General features: G+C 38.8%; 1 protein-coding gene across 3 annotated transcripts in view; it reads right to left on the bottom strand.

Annotated features, from left to right (window-relative positions):
* The window catches only part of WWP2 (WW domain containing E3 ubiquitin protein ligase 2), a 125,645-nt gene that overhangs the window by 96,679 nt on the left and 3,422 nt on the right, over positions 1–25,544 (bottom strand). For 2 of the 3 annotated variants that reach the window (XM_081032375.1, XM_081032376.1), the window contains exons 2-4: positions 10,598–10,682; positions 4,236–4,383; positions 3,765–3,886 (exon numbers count right to left, since the gene is read on the bottom strand). In XM_081032375.1, the coding sequence (XP_080888501.1) occupies positions 3,765–3,886; positions 4,236–4,383; positions 10,598–10,667 (340 nt within the window). In that variant the 5' untranslated portion in view covers positions 10,668–10,682. Of the gene's footprint in view, positions 1–3,764; positions 3,887–4,235; positions 4,384–10,597; positions 10,683–14,517; positions 14,542–25,544 lie in introns of those variants that run through there. The other variant, XM_081032377.1, reaches the window with a different exon arrangement.

Genomic DNA, 25,544 nt, shown 5'->3' with positions numbered 1-25,544 from the left:
ATGATAGTGTCTATGACAATAGGTAGACATGCCAGTGAAGGTTTAACTATACTAAAAAGTTTATGACAATTGTAATGATTTTGTTACAAAGTAGACTAGGTTTTTAGTGGCTAACCTCTAAACCAATTTTCCTCATAATTCCTCTTATTTTTAGTGTCGGATGAGAGGTTTTTCAGGAATACATATGTTGCATCAAATCAGAAATACCTATATAAATAAGAATTTAGTATATAATAAAGGAATTATATAAACCAATAAAAAAAAATTTTTAATTAAATGTGAAAAAAAATAATATCATAACAAACTGGAAAAAACAGAGGTGACTATTTACCTGATCTCAGAATAGGGAAAACCTTTTAAAGCATAAAAGAAAAAGCTAAAAATACAAAGGGCAGATTCGACTACAGAAAGTTTAAAACATCTGTTTGGAAAAAAGAAAACCTACAAAATTAAAATGCAAATGAAAAACTAGAAAAACATTTACAAATTACAAGACAAAGAAAAATTGCCTTAGCACATAAAAAGTTCTTTTAAAACCGAAAGAGAAAAACGCACACTTCAATATAAAAATGAGCAAAAGATAAGGCAATAAACACACTTAAAAAAAACTAAATCTCCTTCAATAAATCACAGCATAAAAAAGAGTGGAGGAGGGGACTTTAGAGACATAACAAACAAATGCAATGAGAGGAACTTGCCCAAATTCAGATTCAAGCAAACCAACATTAAAACAATACTTTGAGATGAATTGTACAACTGAATATGAAGTGGGTAATAGGTGATAATAAGGAATTCATATTAATATTCTAGGTATAGTAATTATATAAGAAAATGTCCCTTTTTCATGAGATGCATACTAAAGAACCTAGGATAGAATGTTGAGATATCTGTAATTTACTTCAATACAGCCAAAAAAGGAAGAGATGAAGCAAATCTAGTATAATGTTAATTAACAAGTAGGCAAAAAATATATACCTTTTTTCTTTTTTTTTTTTTTTTTTTTTTTTACAAATAAATCCAATAAATGCCAAGATGCAATAGAAACCAGCAATTTTGGCTACTGCTGATAGAAGGGTAAATTAATATAACTTTTTTGGAGGGTAAGCTGGCAATAGTATCAAAATCCTTGCAAAACGTTTAAATCCAGCAAGTCCACGTTCAATAATTTACCTCAAGTAAATTTTCAAAAATGGGCATAAAGATTTAAAAACATTCAAGTCTGGCATAGCATTGTGACTGTGAAATACTGAAAACTACCCAAATGTTCAACCTTATTTTTTCACACAGCCATCTGATAGACTACTACCAGGCAGTCATCAAAATCTGAATTTTGGAAGAATAATTAAGACTATATTGATATATTTTATGGCGCAGCAGCTATGGAAAGCAGTATGGTGATTCCTCAAAAAATTACAAATAGAATTACCACACGATCCAGCAGTTCTACTTCTGGAAATTTACCCAAAAGAATTGAAAGCAGGGACTTGAAGAGATATTTGTACACCCATATACCTAACAGCACTGTGTAAATAGACAAAAGGTGGAAGCAACTCAACTGTCCTTGAATGGATGAAGACATGAACAAAATATGGTCTATTCATACAAGGGAATATTATCCAGCTTGTAAAAAAGAGATTCTGGGGTGGCCGGGTGGCTCAGGTGGTTGGAGAGCTGTGCTCCTAACACCAAGGAAGCCAGTTCAATTCCCACATGGGCCAGTGAGCTGCACCCTCTACAGCTAGATTGAGAACAATGGCTCAACCTGGAGCTGGGCTGCCGTGAGCGGCTGGTGACCAGCGTGAGCAGCCGGCAGCTGGTGAGAGCTGCTGTGAGCGGCCAGCTGGCAGCCAGCGACCGACTGGCTCAGCTGGGTAGAGCACAAGGCTCATAATACCAACATAGGCCAGTGAGCTGCGTTCTCCACAACTAGACTGAGAACAACTGGGGGACGGAAGTGGGGAAGGGGAAAAAAATAAAATCCAAAGGATATTCCGATATGTGACTGAGCTTTGAGGACATCCTGCTGAATGAAATAAGCCAGTCACGAAAGGGCAAATACTGTATGATTCTGCTAGGTATCATATGGAGGTACCTAGAGTAGTCAGAATCATAGAGACAGAAAGTAGAATGATGGGGGGTGTTGAGGGAACTGAGGCAGAGGGGACTTATAGTTTAATAGGCACACAGTCTAAGTTTGGGAAGATGAAAAGGTTGTGGAGATGAATGGTGGTGATGGTTACATGACAATGCGAATATACTTAATGCCACTGAACTGGACACTTAAAAACGCTTAAGATGGTAAATTCGATGTTATTTTTTAACAATTAAAAATAAACACACATTTAAAGAGAAAAAGGCATGTTGCAAAATAATATGTTCATGTATGATCTCAATTTTGTTTCATTGATGTCTTAAATATTAATATGTACTATGTACACACAGGAATTAAGCTCAGAAGAGTAATACCAAAATGTTAATAATTATCACTAGGTGTTGTGCTTACAGGAGAATTTTATTTTCTTAGTGCATCTGCGTGCTTTCCTGTAATTTCCAGTTTTTCTACAATTACTTTTACAATCAAAAGCAAAAGTATGTTGACTGGACAAATGAAGAAGGAAAGAAAAAGATGCTCATGTTGGCTGCTGATCCTAATGTGAGAATGCCCACAAGTATATTTCCAAATGACACAATAAATGTAATCCTCGAGAACCAAATCATGCAAGGCTTTGGGAAAATACAGACCAACTCAGAAGATAAAGCATCATACCCTGCAGATTAAAATAGAAGCATAGGCCTGGTTTTACGCAATTCCCAAGGCCAGGGTGGGTTCACCACATCTCTGTATGCCCAGCAGAGAGGAAAAGACCAGGGCAACCTCAAATACTTCTTGAGTGGCCCATCAGAAAGGACAGGCTCAGAAAGAAAAGGCTCGAATCAATGTAGCGCTCTCCCTGGGACTCAACACTCCCAACCCCACATCTCTCTTAAGCTAACTCCACTTTCAGAAAATATTTTCTAGACAGCTGACTGCAAGAGAAAAAGGAGCCTTTCTTTCTGCGGCATTCCCTCACCACATATGGTACTGCTCTAAATAGAGGCCTTATGAGGGAGGGTCCAGATACCGCAGCCACGGTTATGCCACTGACCACAAACAACAATAAATAGACGTTAGGGCTTAGATTTCCCTGCAGTGGAGGCATCCTGAATAATCATAACAGCTTCCATGACATTCCAACATCCAGTAAAATGATTGAGTGCCTACTAAGCACAGGACACTACTTGTAACACCATCTCTCTTACAAACACACACACACACACACACACACACACACACACACACACGCACGCGCGTGCAACTCCTTTGTTCTGTTTCAGAAAAGTACTAGAAAGTACTAGAAAAGTAACGAGGTAGACAAGAGACATTTGACTGTTTGATTCTACATGTCACACATTTCCTGGATTGGGAATAAAGAGGGGCAATGGGAAAGCACTGACCCCTGAAGGACAATCAAAGGGACACAGCACTGTATCCCACCCCTGGACAAAGGGGACTGAATTCCCTAGTGGAGGCAGAGAGAAGTGCCCAGCCTTCCTAATACTCCAGGGACAGACGATATCCACGGGAGGCAGTCACTGCAGCCCCTGGTCCTGGAGGAAACGACATCACCAGGTTGATCTGCCATGTTGAGAGAAATCCATGCCTCCAAATCCTTCTCCCCTCCCCCACAAATGAATGCTGTGAGCCCCCGCTTCATCATACGTACTTTTGCCCCCATTGTTCTTCAGGACATTGGAGAGGTTGACAGAGGCGGTGCCTAGCAGCTCATTTCTCAAGGTATGGCAGCTCCAGACCTTCAAATCTAAATGACTCTGGGCCGTGACATTCCTGGAAAACAAATACTTAATGCATCACATCCAAGCAGTACAGTCTCTCCTGTCACTTAGAAGAAAACTGAAAAACTACACTGTTGACATCTGGGAAGGGGGAAAAACCCTAAACAGGAAGACACTCACATATACCCTTACCCCCACAAAGCTGACCCTGTAACCACCTAGCTAATAATGAACACTCTGTGAGCTCAATGATGTGGAAATGCCTAAAGAAAGTGCCTCTGGGACCAAAGACAGAAGAGTTAGAGGCTCCTCAGGAACCCCGCATCTCCTACAAGCCCCTTGGAGCGCCTTCTCTCTTTCCCCCGTGTTACTGCATTCAAAGAGAAGGGACTTTCTCTTACAAAATGATGATCTCATTCCAGAGAAGCTCGGAGCTCCCAATTCGCTTCCCAGTCTTCTTGGTCTCACTGGGGAGTCCATCCACTGCCACTTCCACAAACGAGTTAATTCGAGGTTGGCGATTATGTACCTTGGGCTTTGCTGACACCACTGGACGGGAAAGAAAGAAAAAGTCAAGGTTGAGTCAGAGGGGCTCCCAACTGCCCCCCTGTGGCAGATGGTCTCACTCTTTTTTGCTGTTTCTTAAAAAACAAGTTCTAAGAAAACTTATTTTTGTAAATGTGAGGATATAAAAATATATAATATATAAAGCATAAGAAACAAAAATCACTCCTAAACTAAAAATAAAATGTTGGTAAATCCAGACTTTCTAGACTTTCATCTTTTATGTCCCCAATGCTTTAAAAATTCTTCTCCCCTAAAATATATTTTAAAAGGCTGCAGTATAAACCCATTATAAGGATATGCCATAATTTAGTTAACTATTCTTTCACAGATGAATAGATTGCTTCCAATTTCTTACTGTGGGAAAATCACCATGAATACACTTCTGAGTATTCTTCCAAAGAATACGAATATTTTTTAAAGTTCTTAAAACTGTTTAATTCCTTTTCAAAAAGGTAAACCCATGTAGACACCCATAAGCACTGTAGAAATATATCCACTTCACACCAAACACTGCATAGCACTGAGTACTACGATTTTCACTCTTTGCAAATCATATTGGTAAATATATATATATATATATACATATATATATATATATATATATATATATAAATAGCTAAGATTTAATGAGCACTAATTATAAAACACTATATGAGTATTAAGCACATGTTACCTAATTGAATCCTGACAACAAACCCATGAGGCAGGGAGTGTATCACCACTCCAGTTTCACCCAGGAGGAAACGGGTTTGGGAAAGCCAGCTCATTGCCCCAGGCTACACAGCCAGGCTGCTTCAAGCCAGGGTGTGCACCACAGCAGCCTGACTCCACACCATGCTGTCTGCCATTACCAGACTTTGTTTATTTGCCCTAATGCGCTTCTTCAATTACTTGGGAGATGGACTATTTTGTCCACGGGCTTGTTACTCATCGGCATTTCCTCTTCTGTGTCACATCCTTCATGTGGCAGGCAGCATTTCTGATATTCACCTGGCACCGGCAAGACAGCACAAGCTAAGCAAGGAGCCACCCCAGGCTAGACCAGCCCCTCTTAGAGCTTAGATTAGCCATGGATGAAACACATCCAGACGTCTTCTATCCTACGCCCCAAATCAGAGCATATGATTGGCCCATATGCCTTAGCCATGATGGCAACATGGTCCTAGCCTGCGCTCCCCTCTGTCCAGAGTTAGCAAACCTCTCCCTCTCAGGCCCTTCTGAGAGGTGACAGTCCTATAAGGATCCACAATTTGGCAAAGGGCAAACCCACCTCTGGACTGTTGCTAGCAATACCTATCTTCTCCCGGCCCAAAAGAACAGTAAGGAGAAAGTCAAAGAACAACAACAAAAGTTGTGGCTAAGATCAGGAGCAACGGGATGGTACTAGGGGAAAAAAGGTCGTGGCGCTGGGAAATGTGGCTCAGAGTAGAAAAATTTAATACTTTACACATAAACCAAGGTTAACTGAGGCCACCTGGTGGGGTGATGGTAGCTCTGCATGCAGGCCCTTCACTTAAAAAAAAAAAAAAAGAGAGATTTTATATAATATACTATATATATGGACTAGTTATAATGAGGGTTCTATAATGTTAAGCTACACAGTTTCTTTGAAATCAACAAGTTCAAACCCTTTATTTAATAAATAATCCAACTAAGATCCAGTATGGTGAAATAACATCCAAAATCCTGGAACAAGTCAGAGCCAGAGCTAAGCCTGGGAGCACGTCTCACAGCTCACTGGGCAATTCTTTGAATTTCCTTTTCTGTCCTGTAACTTTATTCCATAGGTGTTTTTTTCTTTTTTCCTTTTCCTTTTTTTATTTTGACATAATTTCAGCAAAGTTTTTAGAAAATTTGCAAGAATAATACAAAGAAGTCCTATAAACCCTTCACCCAGAATCACCAAATATTAACTTTTTATGGTATTTGCCTTATTATTCTTTCTCTCTCAATTTTCTCTCATACACATACACATTTTTTTCCCCTGAAACTTTGGGAGCGAGTTGTAGATGCTGTGCCCCTTTACTCCTAAATGCTTCAGTGTGCATTTCTAAGAACAAAGACATTTTCTAATATAACCACAGTATAATTATCAACATCGGGAAATGTAACATTTTTAATACCATTATCCAATGTACAGAACTTATTCAAATTCAAATTGTCCTATAGCTGTCCACTATAGCAAAAAAGAAAAGAAAATTTTTTCTGGTCCAGGACCCAATCTAAGATCACATGTTGCAGTTAGTAGTCATATTTTGAAGTAAGTTTCCAATTCATAGAAAAGTTGAAAGAATAGGATAAAAAATTGTATGCTCTTCGCCAGTTGTTATTATTTTGCCACACTTGCTTTTTTTCAGCTCCGTGTGTGTTTACATCAGTGCAATTCAAGAGAACTTCTGTGATAATGAAAATGTGTGTCAGTGCTGTCCAAGGCATTGCCATGACATACGAATACATGTGGCTACTGAGCACATTAAAGATAGCTAATGTGACTGAAGATTTCAACTGTAAATTTTATGTAATTTACTTTTAATGTAAATAGTTCTATGGTGCTAGAGTGGCTACCCTATTGGACAGCCCGAGATATAAATATGTGGTATTAATGTCAATGTTTGTATGTGTGTAAACCATTTTTTTCTTGTAAACTATCTTTTTCTTGTAAATTATTTGAAAGAAAATTGTAGACATCATGACAGATCAGCCCGAAATACTTTCAGAATACAACTCCTAAGAATAAGGACAGTCTCTCACCTAACCACACAACCATTATTTTACCCAAAAGAATTCCTCTATCATTTGATATTCATTTCATATCCAAATTTCTCCACTTGTTCCAAACATATTTTTATAGCTGTTTTTTGCCCCAACTCAGGGCCCAATCAAGATGAACAAATTACATTTGGTTTTTGTCTCCTTAACCTTTTAAAATCTAGAATACTATCCCTTCTTTTTCCATGACAATGATTTTTGTTTTCTTTTTTCCTTTTAGTTATTTTGTTTTTTCTTTCTTTGTTTATTCTTTTTTTCCATTAAAATTGATTTTGAAAGACTTCTACCAGCTGTCTTCTACAATGGGCCAAATTCTGCATTTTTCTGATTATTTCCTTATGATTAGACTCACACCGAATATTATTGTCAAGACTTGTACTATATAGATTACGTTGTAGTTGTACTCGTGATACTTATTACATACACCAGCACGGCTGTCCTATTGGAGATGCTAAGTTTGATCCTTTGGTTAATGTAGGGTCAGCCAGATCTCTCCACTCTAAAGATTCAGTTTCCCCACTTGTAATTTATAATTAATCAGCAGGGTGATATATTGAATGTTTCTTTTTCTAAAAGACATGCCAAAATAAAGGCTTTAAGATACAAGCAAGTTTATCTAGAAAGCTTACTGTTTGATGAAATATAAATGCCAATCTCTTACACATGGAGACACATCTTCACATAGGATTTAGATTTTAAAGTCAACAAATAAGGCAAAAAAATCACATATGGCCAAAATTCTACCCTTGAAAAGCTCTTAGGAAGGCACCAGAATCAAGCGTGGCATAATATCTTTCAACAGGTTTCAAACAGCCAGTTTTTTGCTTTGTTGTACTGTGTTTTTCAGTATTGCTTGAGTTAAATATCAGCTAAAATAGTTAGCTTACGTTTAAGGGCCTTCCTGTATTTAAAAAGTGTATCTTAAAACGCTAGGATTGCACTGTGAAGAGGCACAAGGGCACAGAGGCAAAGGGAAAAGCACAGTAACATCTCCCAAATTACACCGCAGGCTCCATCAACGAAACGCAGGGGAGGAAGAACCACCCACATTATTTAAATTGTTATTTCTCTCTTTCTCTTTCTCCCCCACCATTTTCCTGGATGGGGTTATCAAATCTCTATAGATTAAATGCATATATAATGAGATGCACTTATATTATCAAGTTAGCTCTTTCTACACTAGTAAGAAACTTCACATTGAAGGAAGGCAACAGAGAAATCTGTGTGTTCCTGAATAATATGGACCCAAAATAGGGACCTCAGGATGTCACCAGGTTCCATGGGCAGTCTTCTGTTTTAACCTAGGCTTGCTAATTATAGGTAAAGGAGTGGAGGCTGTAATCCCAAATTCAAAACCCTATCAGTTCACTCTAATTTTTCTCCTTCCTCAAAAGGGCTGGAGCAGCAATGAGAGGCCAAGAAAAATAATTTAAAAGTATCAAGACTATAAAAAAAAATCAATATCTCAATAAGAGGCAAAGAATATGGACAGGCAATCTACAGAAAAGGAAATACTAATTTCCCTGAAACATATGATAAGATTCAACTAACATCACTATAATCAAAGAAACGCAAGATAAAACTATGCTGAGGGAACTTTTTATCAATCAGACTGGCAAAGATAAAAGTCTGCAAATATATGGTGATGGAAAAAGAACTGACTCTGAATGGTGAACACACAATGTGATATATAGATAATGTATTACAGAATTGTACACCTAAAATCTAGGTAACTTTGCACTTTGCTAACAATTGTCACCCCAATAAACCTCAATTAAAAAAAAAAAACGATAAAAGTCTGGCAATACATTATGTTGGTAAAGATGTGGGGAAACAGGCACTCTGATACACTACAAAAAGAGCATTCCTTCCAAGAAAGGCATCTGGCTCTCAAAATTACAAAAATACATCCCCTCTGACATATCTTGGAAGGGACATACTAGAAACTGATGATACTGGTTTCCTCCGAGCACAGGCACTGAGGGGCTAGAGGAAAGAAAGAATTTTAAAGTATATAAATGTATTAAAGAAATGAATAACATTTACATTTCAAAAATAATAACAAAAAACATTGCCAAGAGATGTAATTTTGCCTCAGGGTGACCAAGTGGAGAAGCCTGAACTCAGATACTGAGTACTACTGCCCTGTCCCCGGGCATCTCTCAGTCCTGTGACCCTTTAGCAGAGCTAAAGCTTCTGAAGCAACATTCTTTCATTCGAGCAATATTTACTGAAGGCCTACTATGTGTCAGGCACTGTTCTAGTCACTGGGGTATCAAAAGTAACCAACACACACAAAAATTCTTGTAATTGTGGTGCCTATATTCTATCAAAGGAGACAGTCATCAAATGAATTAGATAAAAACTGTGTAGTATGTTAAATAGTGACAAGGGGTGAGAATATAAAGTAGGGAAGGGGATAGACGTCAGCGGTGGGGGTAAGTTTTAGATGGGGAGATCAGGAAGGCCTGGCTGAAGAGGGTGACTTTTGAGTAAAGACCTAAAAAAACTAAGGAAGCAAAGCAGGTAAATATCTGGGCCAAAAGCACTTCATTCAGAGGGACCAGCAAGTGCGAAGGGCCAGAGGTGAGAATGTGCCTCGTATAGTCAATGAATTGCAAGGAGACCATGTGACTATATCTGAGTAAGTGTGGAAGAGCAACAGAAGATGAGAAATGGGGTCATATCAAGTGGGATCTTCAGCTTTTACTCTGAGTGAGATGGAGAGTGTTTGAGCAGAGGACTTTCAAGAGCTGGCTTACATTTTAGTGAGACCACTGGTGGCTGTGTGACCAACAGAATAAAGGAGGAAGAGGGACAGAATCAGGAAGATAGATTAGGAAGCTACTGCCTTAACCCAGGGTAGACATGATGGCAGCTTGTGAAATGGTGAGGATGGCGAGAAGTGGCTGAACACTGGATACATTTTGAAGATAAACACAACCAGATTTGCTGATTAGTTAAACACAAGATAGAAGGGGGGTGGGGGGGATTAAGGGGTTCAGTTCCAGGCATATTACATTTTAGATGCTTACTAAATATTCAAGTGGAGGTGACAAGTGGGCTTCCGGAGTTCAGAGGAAAGGTCAGGCTAGAGATACTAATTGGGCAGTGATCTTATATTGATGGCATTTAAAGTCATGAGGTTGGATAAGATCACCTAGGGAAAGTGTATAGAGAAGAGCACTGGGGAATGAAAGACGCACTATTTTAGACAATTTTTGCCAAAAAAAAACAACCCCTTTTTATTTCTTCTTCAAGAATTCCAGCTACAATATGACAACCTTATGAGAATGAATGTTACACTTACACTCTTAAGCTACTTCATAAAGTTTAGCTGTCCAGACAAAAGTGTGGTATCATTCCACCTCTTCCCCATGACTAGGCTGGACCTCAAGTGACAAACACTTCACACAGTGCCACTTACCCTTCAAAGTAAGCTGAGACTTCTCAAAAGGCAGGGCCACTCCTGCCCGGCTGGAGCTGGCAGATGCCATGTCATCACCAGGAAACTGCAAGACAAACACAGCAGTATGTTTAGAGAATATCTGAGAAGAGATTTAGGAACTGGACCCAACTTTGCTATTTGAGTTTAAAGAGACAGAAGCAAGAAAATATAAACATCGAAGCAAGTGTGGCCATCTACTTTTGGCCGAATGGTGTGTGCCTGTCTTACAATGACAAGGGAACCTGGATAGGTCTTGGAGAGTTTAAAAAGAACATAGCATTGTTATATCAAAATCTGGAGGAAGGAGGGCCTAATACAATATCTCCAAAAAAGAAAGTCACAGTTCAACAACAACAAAATAAAGGGCTGGCCCAGTGGCTCAGGTGGTTGGAGCAATGAGCTCCTATCATCCAGGTCATCAATTCGATTCACTGCCTCAGCCAGGGCAAGCGCAAGGCTCATAATACCAGGATGGGCCAGGGAGCTGGGTCCTACACAACTAGACTGAGAAACAACGGCTAGAACCAGAGTTGCAGGGCAGGCGGAAGAAAGGGGGTAAAAAACACTCAATTTTTTAAATGGGCAAAATATCTGAATAAACATTTTTCCAAAGAAGATATACGAATGGTCAATAAGCATATGAAAAGATACATCAGGCATCCCTGTCACTCCATTTTGGCTAAAAGCAGAAGTCTATCTTGCACTTTGAATGAATCTTTTAATTCATACATTATTTTGCAACACTGTAGATTGTCATTTGGAAAATATTAGTTCATTGAGGTATGCAGATATTCCAAATGCCATCCTACAACATCAAATTATATTCATTTCATTATACAATATCAAAAAATCACAATTGTGAGTGTCACCACTGATCTCATCAAGCCTGTCAGTACTAGGAAGCTGTCAGCTCTTAGTGGTAGGTGTAAGTGTTCCAAAATTCTAATTTTCATTTAAAAACTCATACTTTATAATTGGCAACAAGTACCGTCAGTTGTTTTCCTGTAAGTGACAGGCTTACTTCATTCATTTTCAATAAAATACTGCCAAATATTCAAATCTGGTAACTTTAGTTGGCCTGTTAGTTCTTTAAGTAAAAAATGGTATTTCACAAAAAAAGCAACTAAATCAGCTCTCCATTCAATCGCACAAGTACTTTTTCTCAACACAACCCTATGTTGCAGGATGCAGCAGGGTGCTCTAGGCGTATTTCCCATTTCCTCACACAGAATATTAAAAAGACATGTGCTCAAGCATAAAGCCTTAATAAAATTAATTTTTACTGCTTCATCAAGCACATTCTTCAGTGAAGCTTTTTCTTTTCTTTTTATTGTGTGCTGTGGTGAGAAATACAATGACAACAGCACAGATTGGTGGCACTGTCCTGATTCACGGTATGGCACCAACAGTTCTACTCACCTTTGCTTTTGTACCACCAGTGCAAATGTGATCACAGTGAAAAGACAAATAAAGTTATTATGAAATTGTTTTGATCTTGCAAAACCCTAAAAGTCTCAAGGGGCCACCAGCGGTTTGAGGGCCGCACTTGAGAACTACTGCTGCAAAAACACTATAAAATTCCTATTCTATTCAACAGCATTAATACCCTCTTTCATCCTATCTATATCTGATCTCCTAACTTCCTATTTCAAAGAGTTGTTCAGCCTTGACTATGGTTGTGAACTCACCATATTACTCTAAGAATATGAGAATTAAGTGTAGCTACCGCTAAGTGACATTGATTTGGAAATTTTTCATAGCTAAAGTCAAATAATTTTATGCTTCAGGATTTTTGCCAAAAACAAAATTGCCTTATTTATTAGATATATCCAGTCCAAAAAAATTTTTTTGAGTGACTACTTTTTTCTGGACTACTCCATAACAGGCATTATACTTCAATTTTCCATGTGGAGTGGCAGCAGAACCCTCTGAAATGTTATCTAGAACAGGAAAATAATGCTGACATTATTCTGATCAAGATCTCTAGAGACACATTATTAAATCCAATAGTGAATTCTGTCCTAGTTTTACTTGTATATGACCTATGGGCAACATCTGACACAACTGATCACCTTTCCTCCTTGAAATGCTTTCTTGCCTTAGCTTCTTGGACATACCTGCCTGTTTTTCATCCTGCCTCTCAGGGTGCTTTGTCCCCTCCTGAACCTCTAACCATCGAAACGTCCCATAGCACAGGCCTTGAACCTCTTCTCTTGGTTATCTCCTGCTGTCTCATGCCATCTATTTGTTGACAATCTCAAATGGGTGTGTCCAGTATTAACCTCACCCTTGAACCTCAGATCCTCTCTATTGACAAAATTGAGCTTCTGATATTCCCCCACAAACCTGTTGCTCAGCTAATGACAACTCGTTCCATCCAGCGGCTCAGATCAAAACTCTGGGGCTCATTCTTCCTTCCCTCTCATACTCCACATTCAACCTCTATAAATCCTATTGGTTCTACCTTTAAAATATGCCCAAATTCAAACATTCCTCTCCACCTTTACCACCACCGCCTTGATCAAAAGCACCAAGATCTCTCACCTGGATTATTGTGTTTCCTGCTTATTCTGCCCTTTGTCCCTTTCAATCTAATCTCTAAATTCAGTAGAGTGGTTTTTTAAAATATATATATAAATCCAATCATATCACTTTGCTGTTCAAAACCCTCTAGCGGCTTCCTGTCTACCTCAGAGTAAAAATCAAAGTCTTTAAACTGACCTTGGAGGTCCCGCGTGCTATACTCCAACTACCACATGCCTCTCTGACCTCCTCTCCCACTTCTCCCCCCCTCACTCCTTCCCCTGCAGCTACATGGGCCTCCTCCCCATTTCTTTGAACATGCCAGACATGCTCCCCCCACCAGACTGTTAACCCTCCATCTAGAATTTTCTTTCCCCAGCTGTCCACATATATGACTTATTCTCTCAACATTTACTCAAATGTTGCTTTCTTAAGGGGACTTCCCTGACCACCCTATCAGCCCCCCCTTTCCACACACAGTACCCATCCTTCCCTATTTTCTTTTTCCTCCTTTAGCATTTACCACTGACATGATTCCTATTGTATTGATTTATTGTATTTGTTGTCTCTTCCTCTCCTAGAACAGAAGCTCATGAGAGCCGAGATGTGTGCCCCATCTGTTAGCCCTGTAGTGCTAGTGTCTAGAATGGTGCCTGGCCCTTAGTAGGAATTCCATAATATTCATTCATTCATTCATTCATTCATTCGATAAATATTTATTCATTTATAAATATTTATCGAATGAATGAATCTGAGCATCGATTTTCTGAAAATTAAAAGGATGATATTTTGACTCCCTTAGACTAAATTTGTTCTGGTAAAGCAATAAAAAGATCAACTCTCTATCCCATCAGATTAGCAAGAGACTAGAAGTCTGACAGTAAGCAATGATCAGAAGTCTCACACGCAAATTAAATGGTGTCTGGCAACCACAGGTAGAGTGAAACATGCATGTGAGTATATTGTACCTCCCAGGATTCCACTCCTAGGTGTTTGCCAGGAGAAAATCTTCCAACACATGCAGAAGAAGCCATGGTCAAAGAAGGTCATGACGGCAATGTTTATAACAGCAAAAACTTGTAAACAACCCAAATGCCCATCAATGAGGGAATGGATAAATTATGATATAGTTATAAAATGGAATGCTATAGACTACTTGAAATACATTAATTCAAAAGACACGAACAAATTTCAAACTATAATGCTAAAAAGAAAGAAAAAAAGCAAGTGGCAGCATAAGTGTAGTATGACGCCATTAGCACACATTTGACCTCACATGAAACAATTGAATATAATGCTGTCGACACATATACATGGAATAAAAATATAGAAACATGGATGGGAGGAAACTATACCAAGTTCAGAACAGAAGTTACCTCTAGGGGAGCAGGGGAATTGAAGCGAGGAGAGATGAAGGGAATTTCAAGTGTATCCGAAGCATTTTATCTTTTAAAGAAAAAAGTTCTGAAGCAAATAATGGCAAAATGTTAATATTCATTAACTCCAGATGTTGGTTTTAATGACTGTTTGTTATCTTATTCCCCGAACCATTTCATGTTTGATCTTTTTCATAATTTAACAATAATTTTAAGGGGAAAAAAGATCATATCTCGAATAATGAAGAAAAGATTAATGATTATAAATAAAGCCTACAGGCTTTTAGTAACAGAGGTTAAAGCACTAAAAGCTGGAAATCCATTATTTATAGACTTTAAAAATAAAAGAATCTTTAAAAAAATCTTTATATCTACTGAGATTCTGTCTTTCCAAAGGCAACTCGACTGAGGGTAGTTTTTAAACCAGCTTGTTCTCCCTGAGCTTTAGCTGTTTTAAGCCTTTGGTCCAAACTCAAGAGAATCCAGGAGAATGAAACTCGAAGTCTCCACGTGGCCCCGTAAATGGGAGAAAGACCAAACCTCTTGATCTACATTTCATGGCCCCAAAACAAAATCAGTCAGATACATTCTAAAGAAGGCTCAGACAAAACCAACTGGAAAAGCAGGAGAAACAGAGTAGATAAGACCACCATGTTTTCTTCCTCCAAGAGTTTTCTTTCATAATTAGAGTCCATAATTTATTAACCATAATTTATGTTATTATGTGGGACTTTGTCTTTCCAGATCCAAGTAGCAAGACACCACTCTGACATTACAAGGTAGCTATCTTGAATTGGAAAACCTTTCTAATCCATGTATAAAGAAAAATAACCATTACTATAGAAGGGAAGTCCGATCCCATCCTGGTCAAAGTACTTTCAACCTATTAGCTTCTGCCTCAGGGCCACTCAGGATTCCTAAGGGGCATAAGATCCAAACCCCCACTACAGGAAGCTCATAAAACCTGAGACCCAGAATTTACTCTGCACCCCTCTTAGCAAAACTATACATGGACTCAAGTAATTTTCCCCCTGATAATAGCAAAGGGAAGTGTTTGCATGTAAATCACTCCAAAAATAAACAAAAAACAAAAAAGCCTGAGTTAGCACAAGCCTGAGGCAGGCAAGGGGAAGAAGGAGAACAATGTTTAAAATATCACCAAAGGTTATAGACAAAGAATTTCATTATTGAAGGGAGCAATGCATTTATTGGGAGGGGGAAGCCAAAACCAAATATGGTAGAGCTCCCCAAATTTCTTTAAAAAAATAAAAAACATATTGCCCTCTGAACTTAACCCCTATGTAAACTCTGACAACATTTTTAAATGTACAGAGAAAAAAGAATTAAAAACCAAACAAACAAGAACAGAACATTCAAGAACTGTAGAACAATTTCAAAAGGTGCAAAATACATATAATTGGAATACCAGAAGAAGAGAGAACAGAGCGAAAAAATATCTAAAGAAGCAATGAACAGGAATTTTCCAAAATTAATGACATAGACCAAACCACAGATCCAGGAAGCTCAGAGAACATCAAGATAAATACCAAAAACAACTAATAATATAAATTTTTAAAAAATTACACCTAGATACACCATTTTACCATATTCAATCTGGAGAAAACCAAATATAAAGAGAAAATCTTAAAAGAAAGCAGAGGGAATTCTCTATAAAGACACGTGTACTCCAATGTTCATTGCAGCTTTGTTTACGGTGGCCAAGACATGGAAACAACCAAAATGTCCTTCAATAGATGAATGGATAAAGAAGTTGTGGTATATATACACAATGGAATACTATTCGGCGTTAAGGAAAGATGATATAGGAACATTTGTGACAACATGGATGGATCTTGAGAGTGTAATGCTAAGTGAAATAAGTCAGACAGAAAAAGCAGAGAACCCTATGATTTCACTGATATGTGGTATATAAACCAAAAACAACAAAAGAACAAGACAAACAAATGAGAAAGAAAAACTCATAGACACAGACAATAATTTAGTGGTTACCAGAGGATAAGGGGGCTAAGGGGTGGGAGATGAGGGTAAGGGGGATCAAATATATGGTGATGAAAGGAGAACTGACTCTGGGTGGTGAACACACAATGGGATTTATAGATGATGTAATACAGAATTGTACACCTGAAATCTACGTAAGTTTACTAACAATTGTCACCCCAATAAATTTAATAAAAAAAGAAAAATAAAAGAAAGCAGAGGGAAAACACACACACACCCCTTACCTATAGAGGAATAAGGATACAAATTATAGCAGCCTTCTTGTCAGACAAACAGAGAGTACAGTGAAATGTTTCTAGTGTTGAAAGAAAAAAACAAATAAAAACCAACTTGGAAATTTTTTATCCAGTGAAGTTATCCTTCAAAAGTGAAGGAGAAAAAATCTCTCAAACAAAACCTGCCCTGCAGGAAATGTTTTTAAAAAGTTCTCCAGGGAGAAGAAAAATGATGTAGGTCAGAAACTTGTATCTACACACAGAAAAGAGCATGGGAGAAGAAATAAACGAAGCTCCACCCACTGGCTTCTTCATACACTAAAAGATTCAAACAGAGAGAATGGGCATGGTCTGAGAGGGGACGCCAAATCAAAAACAAATAAGAGAACTAACAATACAGGTGCCAAGTGGTAGAAAAACCAAAGCAGTGAAGGAGACAGGAATTTGGGGTGAGGGTTGGAAGTAGAAATTTTAAAAGTTGTGGACAAGGAGTCTCACTGGGAAAGTGACTTTTGAGAAAAGATCTGAAGAAGATGAAGGAAGGACCTGAGGATATCTGCAGAAGATCATTCCAGGCAGATAAAAGGGCAAGAGCAAAAGCTCTTGAGGTGGCAGCATATCTTGGGATTGTAAGGAACTAAATGGGGCCAGCATTGCTGAAGAGCAGTGAAAGAGGAGGAGAATGACAGCCATAAGAAAGGCAATTAAATTGATCTTGTTAGGTAATGAAAATGAAATGCTTTGGAGCAGTAGGTCTTAATTCTTTCTGCATATTTGAATTATCTGGATAGCATTTAAAACAACAGCAACAACACTGACAACCAAACCCTAACCTTAGAGATTCTCATTTGACTGATCTGGAATGACGTAGTGACAGATAATGTAATTTAAAAGTTCCTACTATCAAGGTGATCCTAAGATAAAGTTGGGGTGAGAACCACTGGTTTAGTGTTACTGGATCAATTTAGGCCTCAACTAATCTGACAGCACTGAAAGCAGGACTTTAGCTCTATCAGAATATTTAAAGCTAAACTAAAATTATACCAAAAATTTGCATAGAATATGCAAATGAAAAATGGGGAACTATATAACTCTAGGAAGAGAAAACAGTAAAGGAGCACTGTGTCAGGAGTGGTTCTAAGGGGATTAAGTGTTGTACTACCTTTCCTTATACCAACTTTTCCCTTCCAGGGATTCTCAATAAACAGGACAAATTAAACACATACATTTATCTCTCCTCCCGTCTCAAATCCCATCAAAATGACAAGAAGGCAATACAAACATATAAACCCACTAAAGAAGAATGGAAAAGGAAACAACAGAGGTGGCAGCAACATTTTGGAAAATGACAAGTGGGTTGAAACTGAAACCTAACCACCTGCAATGGGGGAAGTCAACAAGAAACAAGCTGACTGGCATCAAGGAATCCCAGAAGGGGTCAATAATTGGTGGCACCGGTACTTCTGAACATGAGCGTATAAGTAAAGCTGAAAACAGGAGGACTGGTAGAAGCCTCCATGGTAAAAAGAGCGCTAGACTCCCCTCCCCACCCAATTCCCCTAGTCATCCCTCCCTAATCCCAAGCAGGAGAGTTCAATTTTAGTCTTTGGCTAGACTAACATAGACTTGGGGACTTTCAATACAGTTGAGGGTAAGGATATAAGACAGAGTACTGATCCAGGGGGATACGTAAAAGTCCACATCATGAACTGGGACAGGTCACTGTCCCCCAACCCCGCTCACCTTCCCTCACTTGGGTCCTAGCACACAGATCAGCCTGTTGGTACTTCACTTAAATGTAAACAACTATTTGAGGAAAGCCTCAGACATAAAAGCCAGACATCAAAACAAAGGGAGAAAAATAACTCAGTTGACAAGTGGATCCCAAAATTCATAAGGAAGTGCTGAGGATCCAGAATAACCGATACAATCTTGAAAAAAGAAGAACAAATTTGGAAGATTCCCAATTTCCGATTTCAAAACTTACTACAAAGCTAACGTAATCAAGACCACGTGATACTCACATAAGGACAGACATATAGAGCAATGGAATAGAATTCAGAGTCCAGGTACAAACCCATACATTTATAATCAATTGATTTTAGATAAGAAGGCCAAGATCATTCAATAGGAAAAGAGTAGCAACCTTCTCAACAAATGATGCTATGACAACTAGATATCCATGTGCAAATGAATGAAGTTGGACCCCGACCTCATACCTTATATGAAAATGAACTCAAAATGTATCAAATGTAACAGCAAAAACTATAGAACTCTTAGAAGAGACCACAGGTATAAATCTTCCTATAACTTTAGATTAGGAGGTGGTTTCTTAGCTATGATATAAAAAGCACAAAGAAAAATTAGATAAATTTGACTTCACCAAAATTTAAAACATCTGTGCTTCAAAGGACACCACCAAGAAAGTAATAAGTGGGCGGCTGGTTGGCTTAGTTGGTTAGAGCACGAGCTCATAACAATAAGGTTGCCGGTTTGATTCCCACATGGGCCAGTGAGCTGCGCCCTCCACAACTAGATTGAAGACAATGAATGGGCTGCCGCTGAGCTGCTGGTGGGCAGCCGGATGGCTCAGTTGGTTAGAGCATCTTCTCGTAACAACCAGGTTGCCAGTTCCCATGTGGGGTGGTGGGCTGCACCCCCTACGACTAGACTGAAAACGGCGACTGGACTTGGAGCTGAGCTGCGCCCTCCACAACTAGACTGAAGAACAACGACTTGAATTGGAGCTGATGGGTGCTGGAAAAAACACACTACTACCCAATAAAATGTTTTTTAAAAGAAAGTGAAAAGAGAACCCAAAGAATGAGAGAAAATATTTGCAAATCAAGTACCTGATCAAAGACTTGTATCTAGAGTACATAAATAGTTCTTACAACTCAACAATAAAAGGCAAATAACTCAACTAAAAAAAGGGCAAAGAATCTGAACAGACATTTCTCCAAAGAAAATATACAAATGGCCAATAAGTATATGAAAAGATGCTCAACATTATTAGTCAGTAGAGAAATGCAAAGTAACACCACAATGAGATAATTTACGCCTACTGTAACAGCCAAAATCAAAATATATACAACAAGTGTTGGTGAAAATTTGGAGAAATTGGAGGTCTCATATATTGCTGGCAGGAAATGAAAAATGGTGAGTAGCTTTGGAACACAGTTTAGCAGTTCCTCAAAAAGTTAAGTATCAAACCACCATAAGAACCAGCAATTCCATTTCTAAGTATATACCCAAAAGAATTGAAAACATTTATCCACACAAAACCTTCTACATGAACGTTCATAGCAGGATTATTCATAATAGCCAAAAAATAGAAACAACCCAAATGTTCATCAATTGATAAATAAAATGTCGTATATCTACACAATAAAATGTCGTATATCTACACAATAAAATATTATTTGGCCATAGAAGGAATGAAGTACAATTTCATGCTACAAGATGAATGAACCTTGAAAACATTATGCTTAAGTGAAAGAAGCCAGATCAAAAAAAAAGGTCCAATTATTACATGATTTCATGTATATGAGATGTCTGCAATAGGCAAAGCCATAGAAACAGAAAGTAGATTAGTGGTTACCCAGGGCTGAGAGCATTGAGGTATTAGAGTGACTGTTAATGGGTACAAGTTTTCTTTCGGGGTGATGAAAATGTTCCAGAATTAGACAGTGGTGAAGGTTGCACAACTTTTGTGAAAATACTAAAATCCACCGAATTGCATTTTTTAAAACTGCACACCTTTAAAAAGTTTAAGGTACATATATTTTATATCAAGTAAAAATAAAACTTATAGTTAAATGAGCAGGGGTCAAAGAAAACCTTAAAACAATTCAAAGAGATAAAATATTGTACCCCTGAAACAAGAACAGAATGAAATTTGGAACGGAGAGAGAGAGGGAGGCAGGGAGAGGAGGAAAGAAGGGGGGTAGGTTGCTTGCTTGCTTGACTCAGACTAAGAAAAGTGCTGTTGGAAAGGACAGCAGAAACAAAGATGACAAAGTGAGGACACATACTAAAAGAAAAAAAAAGATGGTAAACAGGAGAGAAAAGACCTTTTTTTAAATAGTGAATTCCTTTAAAATGTCCAATATCTGACATACTAAGTCCAGAAATAGAAAAGAGAAAAAAAGAAGTCATCAAAGAAATGTTACAAGATTTTTCTTAAGCTGAAATCCTTCTAGAAATGAAATACATTTCTAGACAGAAAGAACCCAATTGTGTGCCCAGAACAATGAATGGAAAAAAAACCATGCTAAGGCACAATGGCATGAAATTTCAGAACATGAGGATAAAGAGTACACAAGCTTCAAGTCACATTTACAAAGAAAAGGAATCAGACTGTCACCAGAATTCTCAACAGCAATACTGAAAGTTCAAAGACAGTGAAATGCTTTCAAATTTTAGATAAAGGTATTTCCAATCTAGAATTCTATAACCAAGAAAATCATCGATCAAACATGACAGGAAAACAATGAGATTTTCAGATTTGCAAAGTCTCAAAGAAGTTGCATCCAAACCTGCTTTCTCAGGAAGCTACTGAAAAATGTGCTCCAGGGGAATAAATGAAAAAGATGGAGGATCCTGGGTAGTCGCATGAGAAAGGCAAAAAGAAATTCCTAGAATGGTGACGAAGAGAAGTCCCAAGGCATTAATTATGGTGCAATAGCTTGGAGAGCAGCCAGTCCAGATAGGACAGTTTATAGGAAGTTGTCATCTCTAGATGAAAGAAAGAAAATGGAAGAAACAGATTTATGTGATGTATCTGACTGCATTGAAAGAAGTATTATGTTAGCTCCATCAGAATGTCTGGGGGCTGAACCAGGGACAGGTAAATAGAAAATTAAGCAAATGAAAAAAAAAATCAGAAAATACATAACTCTAGTAAAAACAAAAGTCGTACGAGAAAGGAAATAAAATCCTAATACACGACATTGTTCAGCTATGAATAAAATTTATAATCATAATAGCATAATTTAATCAAAACTTGTGATATGGGTGTAACCAGAAGATGGGGGAGAAAGCCTGTATGTGGAAACTGGCAGCAAAGAGGGCTAAATCCTCATCTTCAACGGTTAAAAGACAACAGATAAAACTGACAAGCTAAGAAATAACAGTGTAAGGATCTCATTTAGAAATGCAGAAGTCAATGCCAGAAGAGACCTAACAGAGTTAAGGATCATTGATCCCACAGAACAAGAATCAAGAATGAAATGGGGTGACGCTAGGAACTGCTATTACATGCTAAGTCTTATCACGCTATTTGACTTTCTAAACTATGTGCATATGTTATTTTGTGCATAAATAACATTTAAATACAAGAAAGGAAAAGGCTTCTCTTCAAATCAGGTCACAGGATGACGTTCGTATTTAAGTTTAATAAGAAATTCTACATTCAATTAGTATAGTGGGTTGAATTGTACCCCCACCCCAAGAAAATATGTCTAAGTGCTAACCCCCCTGGAACCTGTGAATGTGACCGTATTTGGAAGTAGGGTCTTTGCAGATGTAATTAAGTTAAAGATTTTGAGATGAGATCACCCTGGATTTAGGGTGGGCCCAGTGTCCTCATAGGAGACACAGGGGAGGAGTCACACAGCCCCAAGCCAACCAATGTCTGGAGCCGCTAGAAGAAGCCGAGGAGGATTCTCCCCTAGAGCCTAGAGGGATAGTGGCCCTACTGACACTGCTGACATGACTTCTGATTTCTGACCTCCAGAACCAGGAAAGAATACATTTCTGTTGTTTTAAGCCATCAAGTTTGTGGTAGTTCGTTACACAGATTAGCAATAGGAAATTAACACAATTAGTGACAAAGGCTTAAGAAAATGTGGATTTCAAGTGTCATCAGGCTGAAGCTGGAAGTCTTCTAGCACATCAGCAACACATCCTTCGGGCACCCCACTCCCATGTCCACCTGGATCCAGGCCCCGCAGTAACTTCCTTAAGAAATAGTCCTGCAGTCATGGGGGCGTGGTCTTACTGAAATTGTCTGTTTCTTAATCGTGATTCCAATACAAAACAGAATCTTGCACCTATCATTATGTTTTCATCTTCCTCCGTTTTACCTCTCTTTCCTTTTCTGCTTTGCTAGGCCCTTCCCCCTCTCCAAGTTCCTCCAATTCCCCACTGTGATGCAGGCAAGCCCCAGGCCCTGCGTGAGTTATCACTGCTGGACTCCTAACCAAAAGTGTAGCTGCTCTGTTAGACTGTGGTACAACGTGAACTACCAGCTCCCAGGGGGTTATCAGCTCGGCCCTGAAGAGAACACAGTGCCCTTACATCTTTAATTGTAAAGAAGAAACTCAAAAAAACAAACAAACAAAAGCCAGTTTACTTTATCTATAACCCACTGGCTGTTTAAAAGAGAAGAAACATTAGCTCGGTAGTAATTCCTGAGCCAAATTAAGTATGTCGATGGTCCACCTACAGGCTGAGAGTTTCCGGAGACATCCAAAAAAAAAATAAAGATCTATCATTGTCCTTCTTGGTTGAAATACTTGAAATACCTGAGATCAAAAGCAGGAAGAACATCTTTTATCATATCCAACTGAGAACATCAAAGGAAACTGAATAACTTGGTGTCCTGGCCCTACGAGACGAAGGACAGTAACAGAGGAATCTCTGCCCCCCCACCCCCTAATAACCACTAATCTGCTTTCTGTCTCTATGGATCTGCCTATTCTGGACATTTCAAATAAATGGAATCATAGTATATGTGGTCTTTGTGTCTGGCTTCTTTCACATAGCACGTTTTCAAGGTTCACCCATGTTGTAGCAGGTATCAGTACTTCAGTCCTTTTTATGGCTGAATAATATTCCATTGTATGGATACATATTTTGATTATCCATGCATCACTCGATGGACAACTCAACCCCGGGGTTAGGATGGGTTGATTCTTGAACCCAGAGGACTGTAACAGTCAAGGGTGCCTTCAGCAGAAAGGCAGACAGCATTCTGATAATACCCCTTGCAGGCCCCTTGTATTCACTCGGTCCTGAGTCAGGGTCAGTCTTTCAACAAATGCTTACAGACACCAGTCTGTGCAAGGCCCTGGAATACAAAAGCGAATTCCATGGGGCACCGGCCCTATGGGAGCTCAGGTATCTTGCTTTGAGAGACTCTCTTTTAATAAATCCTGGAAGAGCTTTCGGCAAGAGAAAGCAACCACATATCAGATTTAGCAAGTGATCGCTCTTGCAATATCTTCTCACCCAATTTCAGTAAGAACCTTGCAGACCAGTCAATCTTTTAGAGGCAAATAGGCTTAACTGCTCACTAGCCTCAGTGATAATTGGACAAAAGCTACATACCGTCTCGAAATCTCAATCCCTCGTCTGTGAAATGAACCTACTAATAGCACTTACCTTATTAGCTTACTGTAGGGATTAAATGAGTTGAGGTAAAGCAGCCAGCACACAGTAAGAGCTCTTCAATTATTAATGACAAGCTAAACTAGTTCTTCTTGATGCTGTAATTCTAGGCTCCAGGATTCCTGAAATTCTTGACCCAGCTTTGAGTCAAGAAACCACTGAACACTGACCTAGAGATGAAAAGGCTTGTGTAGCAAATGAGCCAGGGAAAAGCAAAACTACTCACCAGCATCAAGATTTTATTTTTAATTAGCCAGCTATAAAAACAAGCAGAGTTTCTTAATTACAACTATAGATCCACCCTGAATCAACTTCTTGAAAAATGTGGAAGAGAAGGGTGTGTTCAAAAGATTCCTCCTTTCCTTCACAGCCTCATGCTTTTCCAGTTCTTTCCAACACTAATGCTTCTATCCTGGCCTCCTGCCTTCGTTCCACATTGAATTATCTTCCACTCTCCAAGGGCCCATGTTGAAAAACAATCAAATGGAATTGAACTTTGCCCAATGACATCCCTACAAAGACCAAGCACATAAAATGAGGGAGAGGGAGGGACAGGGAAGGCCGTATCATTCATGAGAAGCACGGTGGAATTGCAGGCTAATAAGAGAGACTGGAAAGCAGATCTCATGACAAAATAGGAACCAAAAGGCATGGGTGACACAAAGGAAGAGGATCTGCCCTCGTCAGGACTGCCAAGTCTTAGTATTCAGTGTTTTCCCATAAATAGGTATAAACATTTGACTTAAATCACTGAATGTTTGTATATAAGCTGGTGGGGGGAGGGCAGGAGGGAAACAAGATCTTCCCGTTTCTTCCTACCTCTCAGGAATTCCAGAGTCTATAATAGTCCTAAGTGACTCAACATCACTCGAAAGCAGCTCACTGATTTGATTCCACTGGAGTTTATATTCATGCATTCATTACCACATGTCTTACTGATGGGGGCACCAGATCTAGACTCAGAAGACGAAGATTCAAACCCCAGCTCTTCCATGTCTTAGCTACATGACCTCATGTGGGTCACTCCACCTCCTTGAGGATCTGTTTGTTTCAAACCTATAAAACAATGGGAGGCTTGACGAACAAACTACATTCAATACATGTGAGGTGAAACCAGTATTTTAAACATGAAAAACCCATTACCCATCCTTCAGACTGTCTCTTCCCCATCCTTCTTGGAAGTCTCTGAATCAGTTGCCAACCCAGAAAGCCAGACTAATTCCAGAAACTGGCGCTCAAACTGATTTCAGCGGCACTACAAAGAGGAACACTTGGAAGAGCCGCATCCTCAAGGAAAAAACAAACCCATTAGCTCATGGTTTTCAAAAGGGACTCTCAATGAAAAGCATAAAGGAGTGAAAAGAAGTTCCCCGAGATAGAACACAATGCTGTGCTCCACTG

The sequence above is a fragment of the Rhinolophus hipposideros genome (assembly GCF_964194185.1).
Source record: "Rhinolophus hipposideros genome assembly, chromosome: 21".
Taxonomy (NCBI): domain Eukaryota; kingdom Metazoa; phylum Chordata; class Mammalia; order Chiroptera; family Rhinolophidae; genus Rhinolophus; species Rhinolophus hipposideros.
The sequence above is the reverse complement of the archived record's forward strand: the minus strand, read 5'-3'. Positions and strand labels throughout refer to the sequence as shown.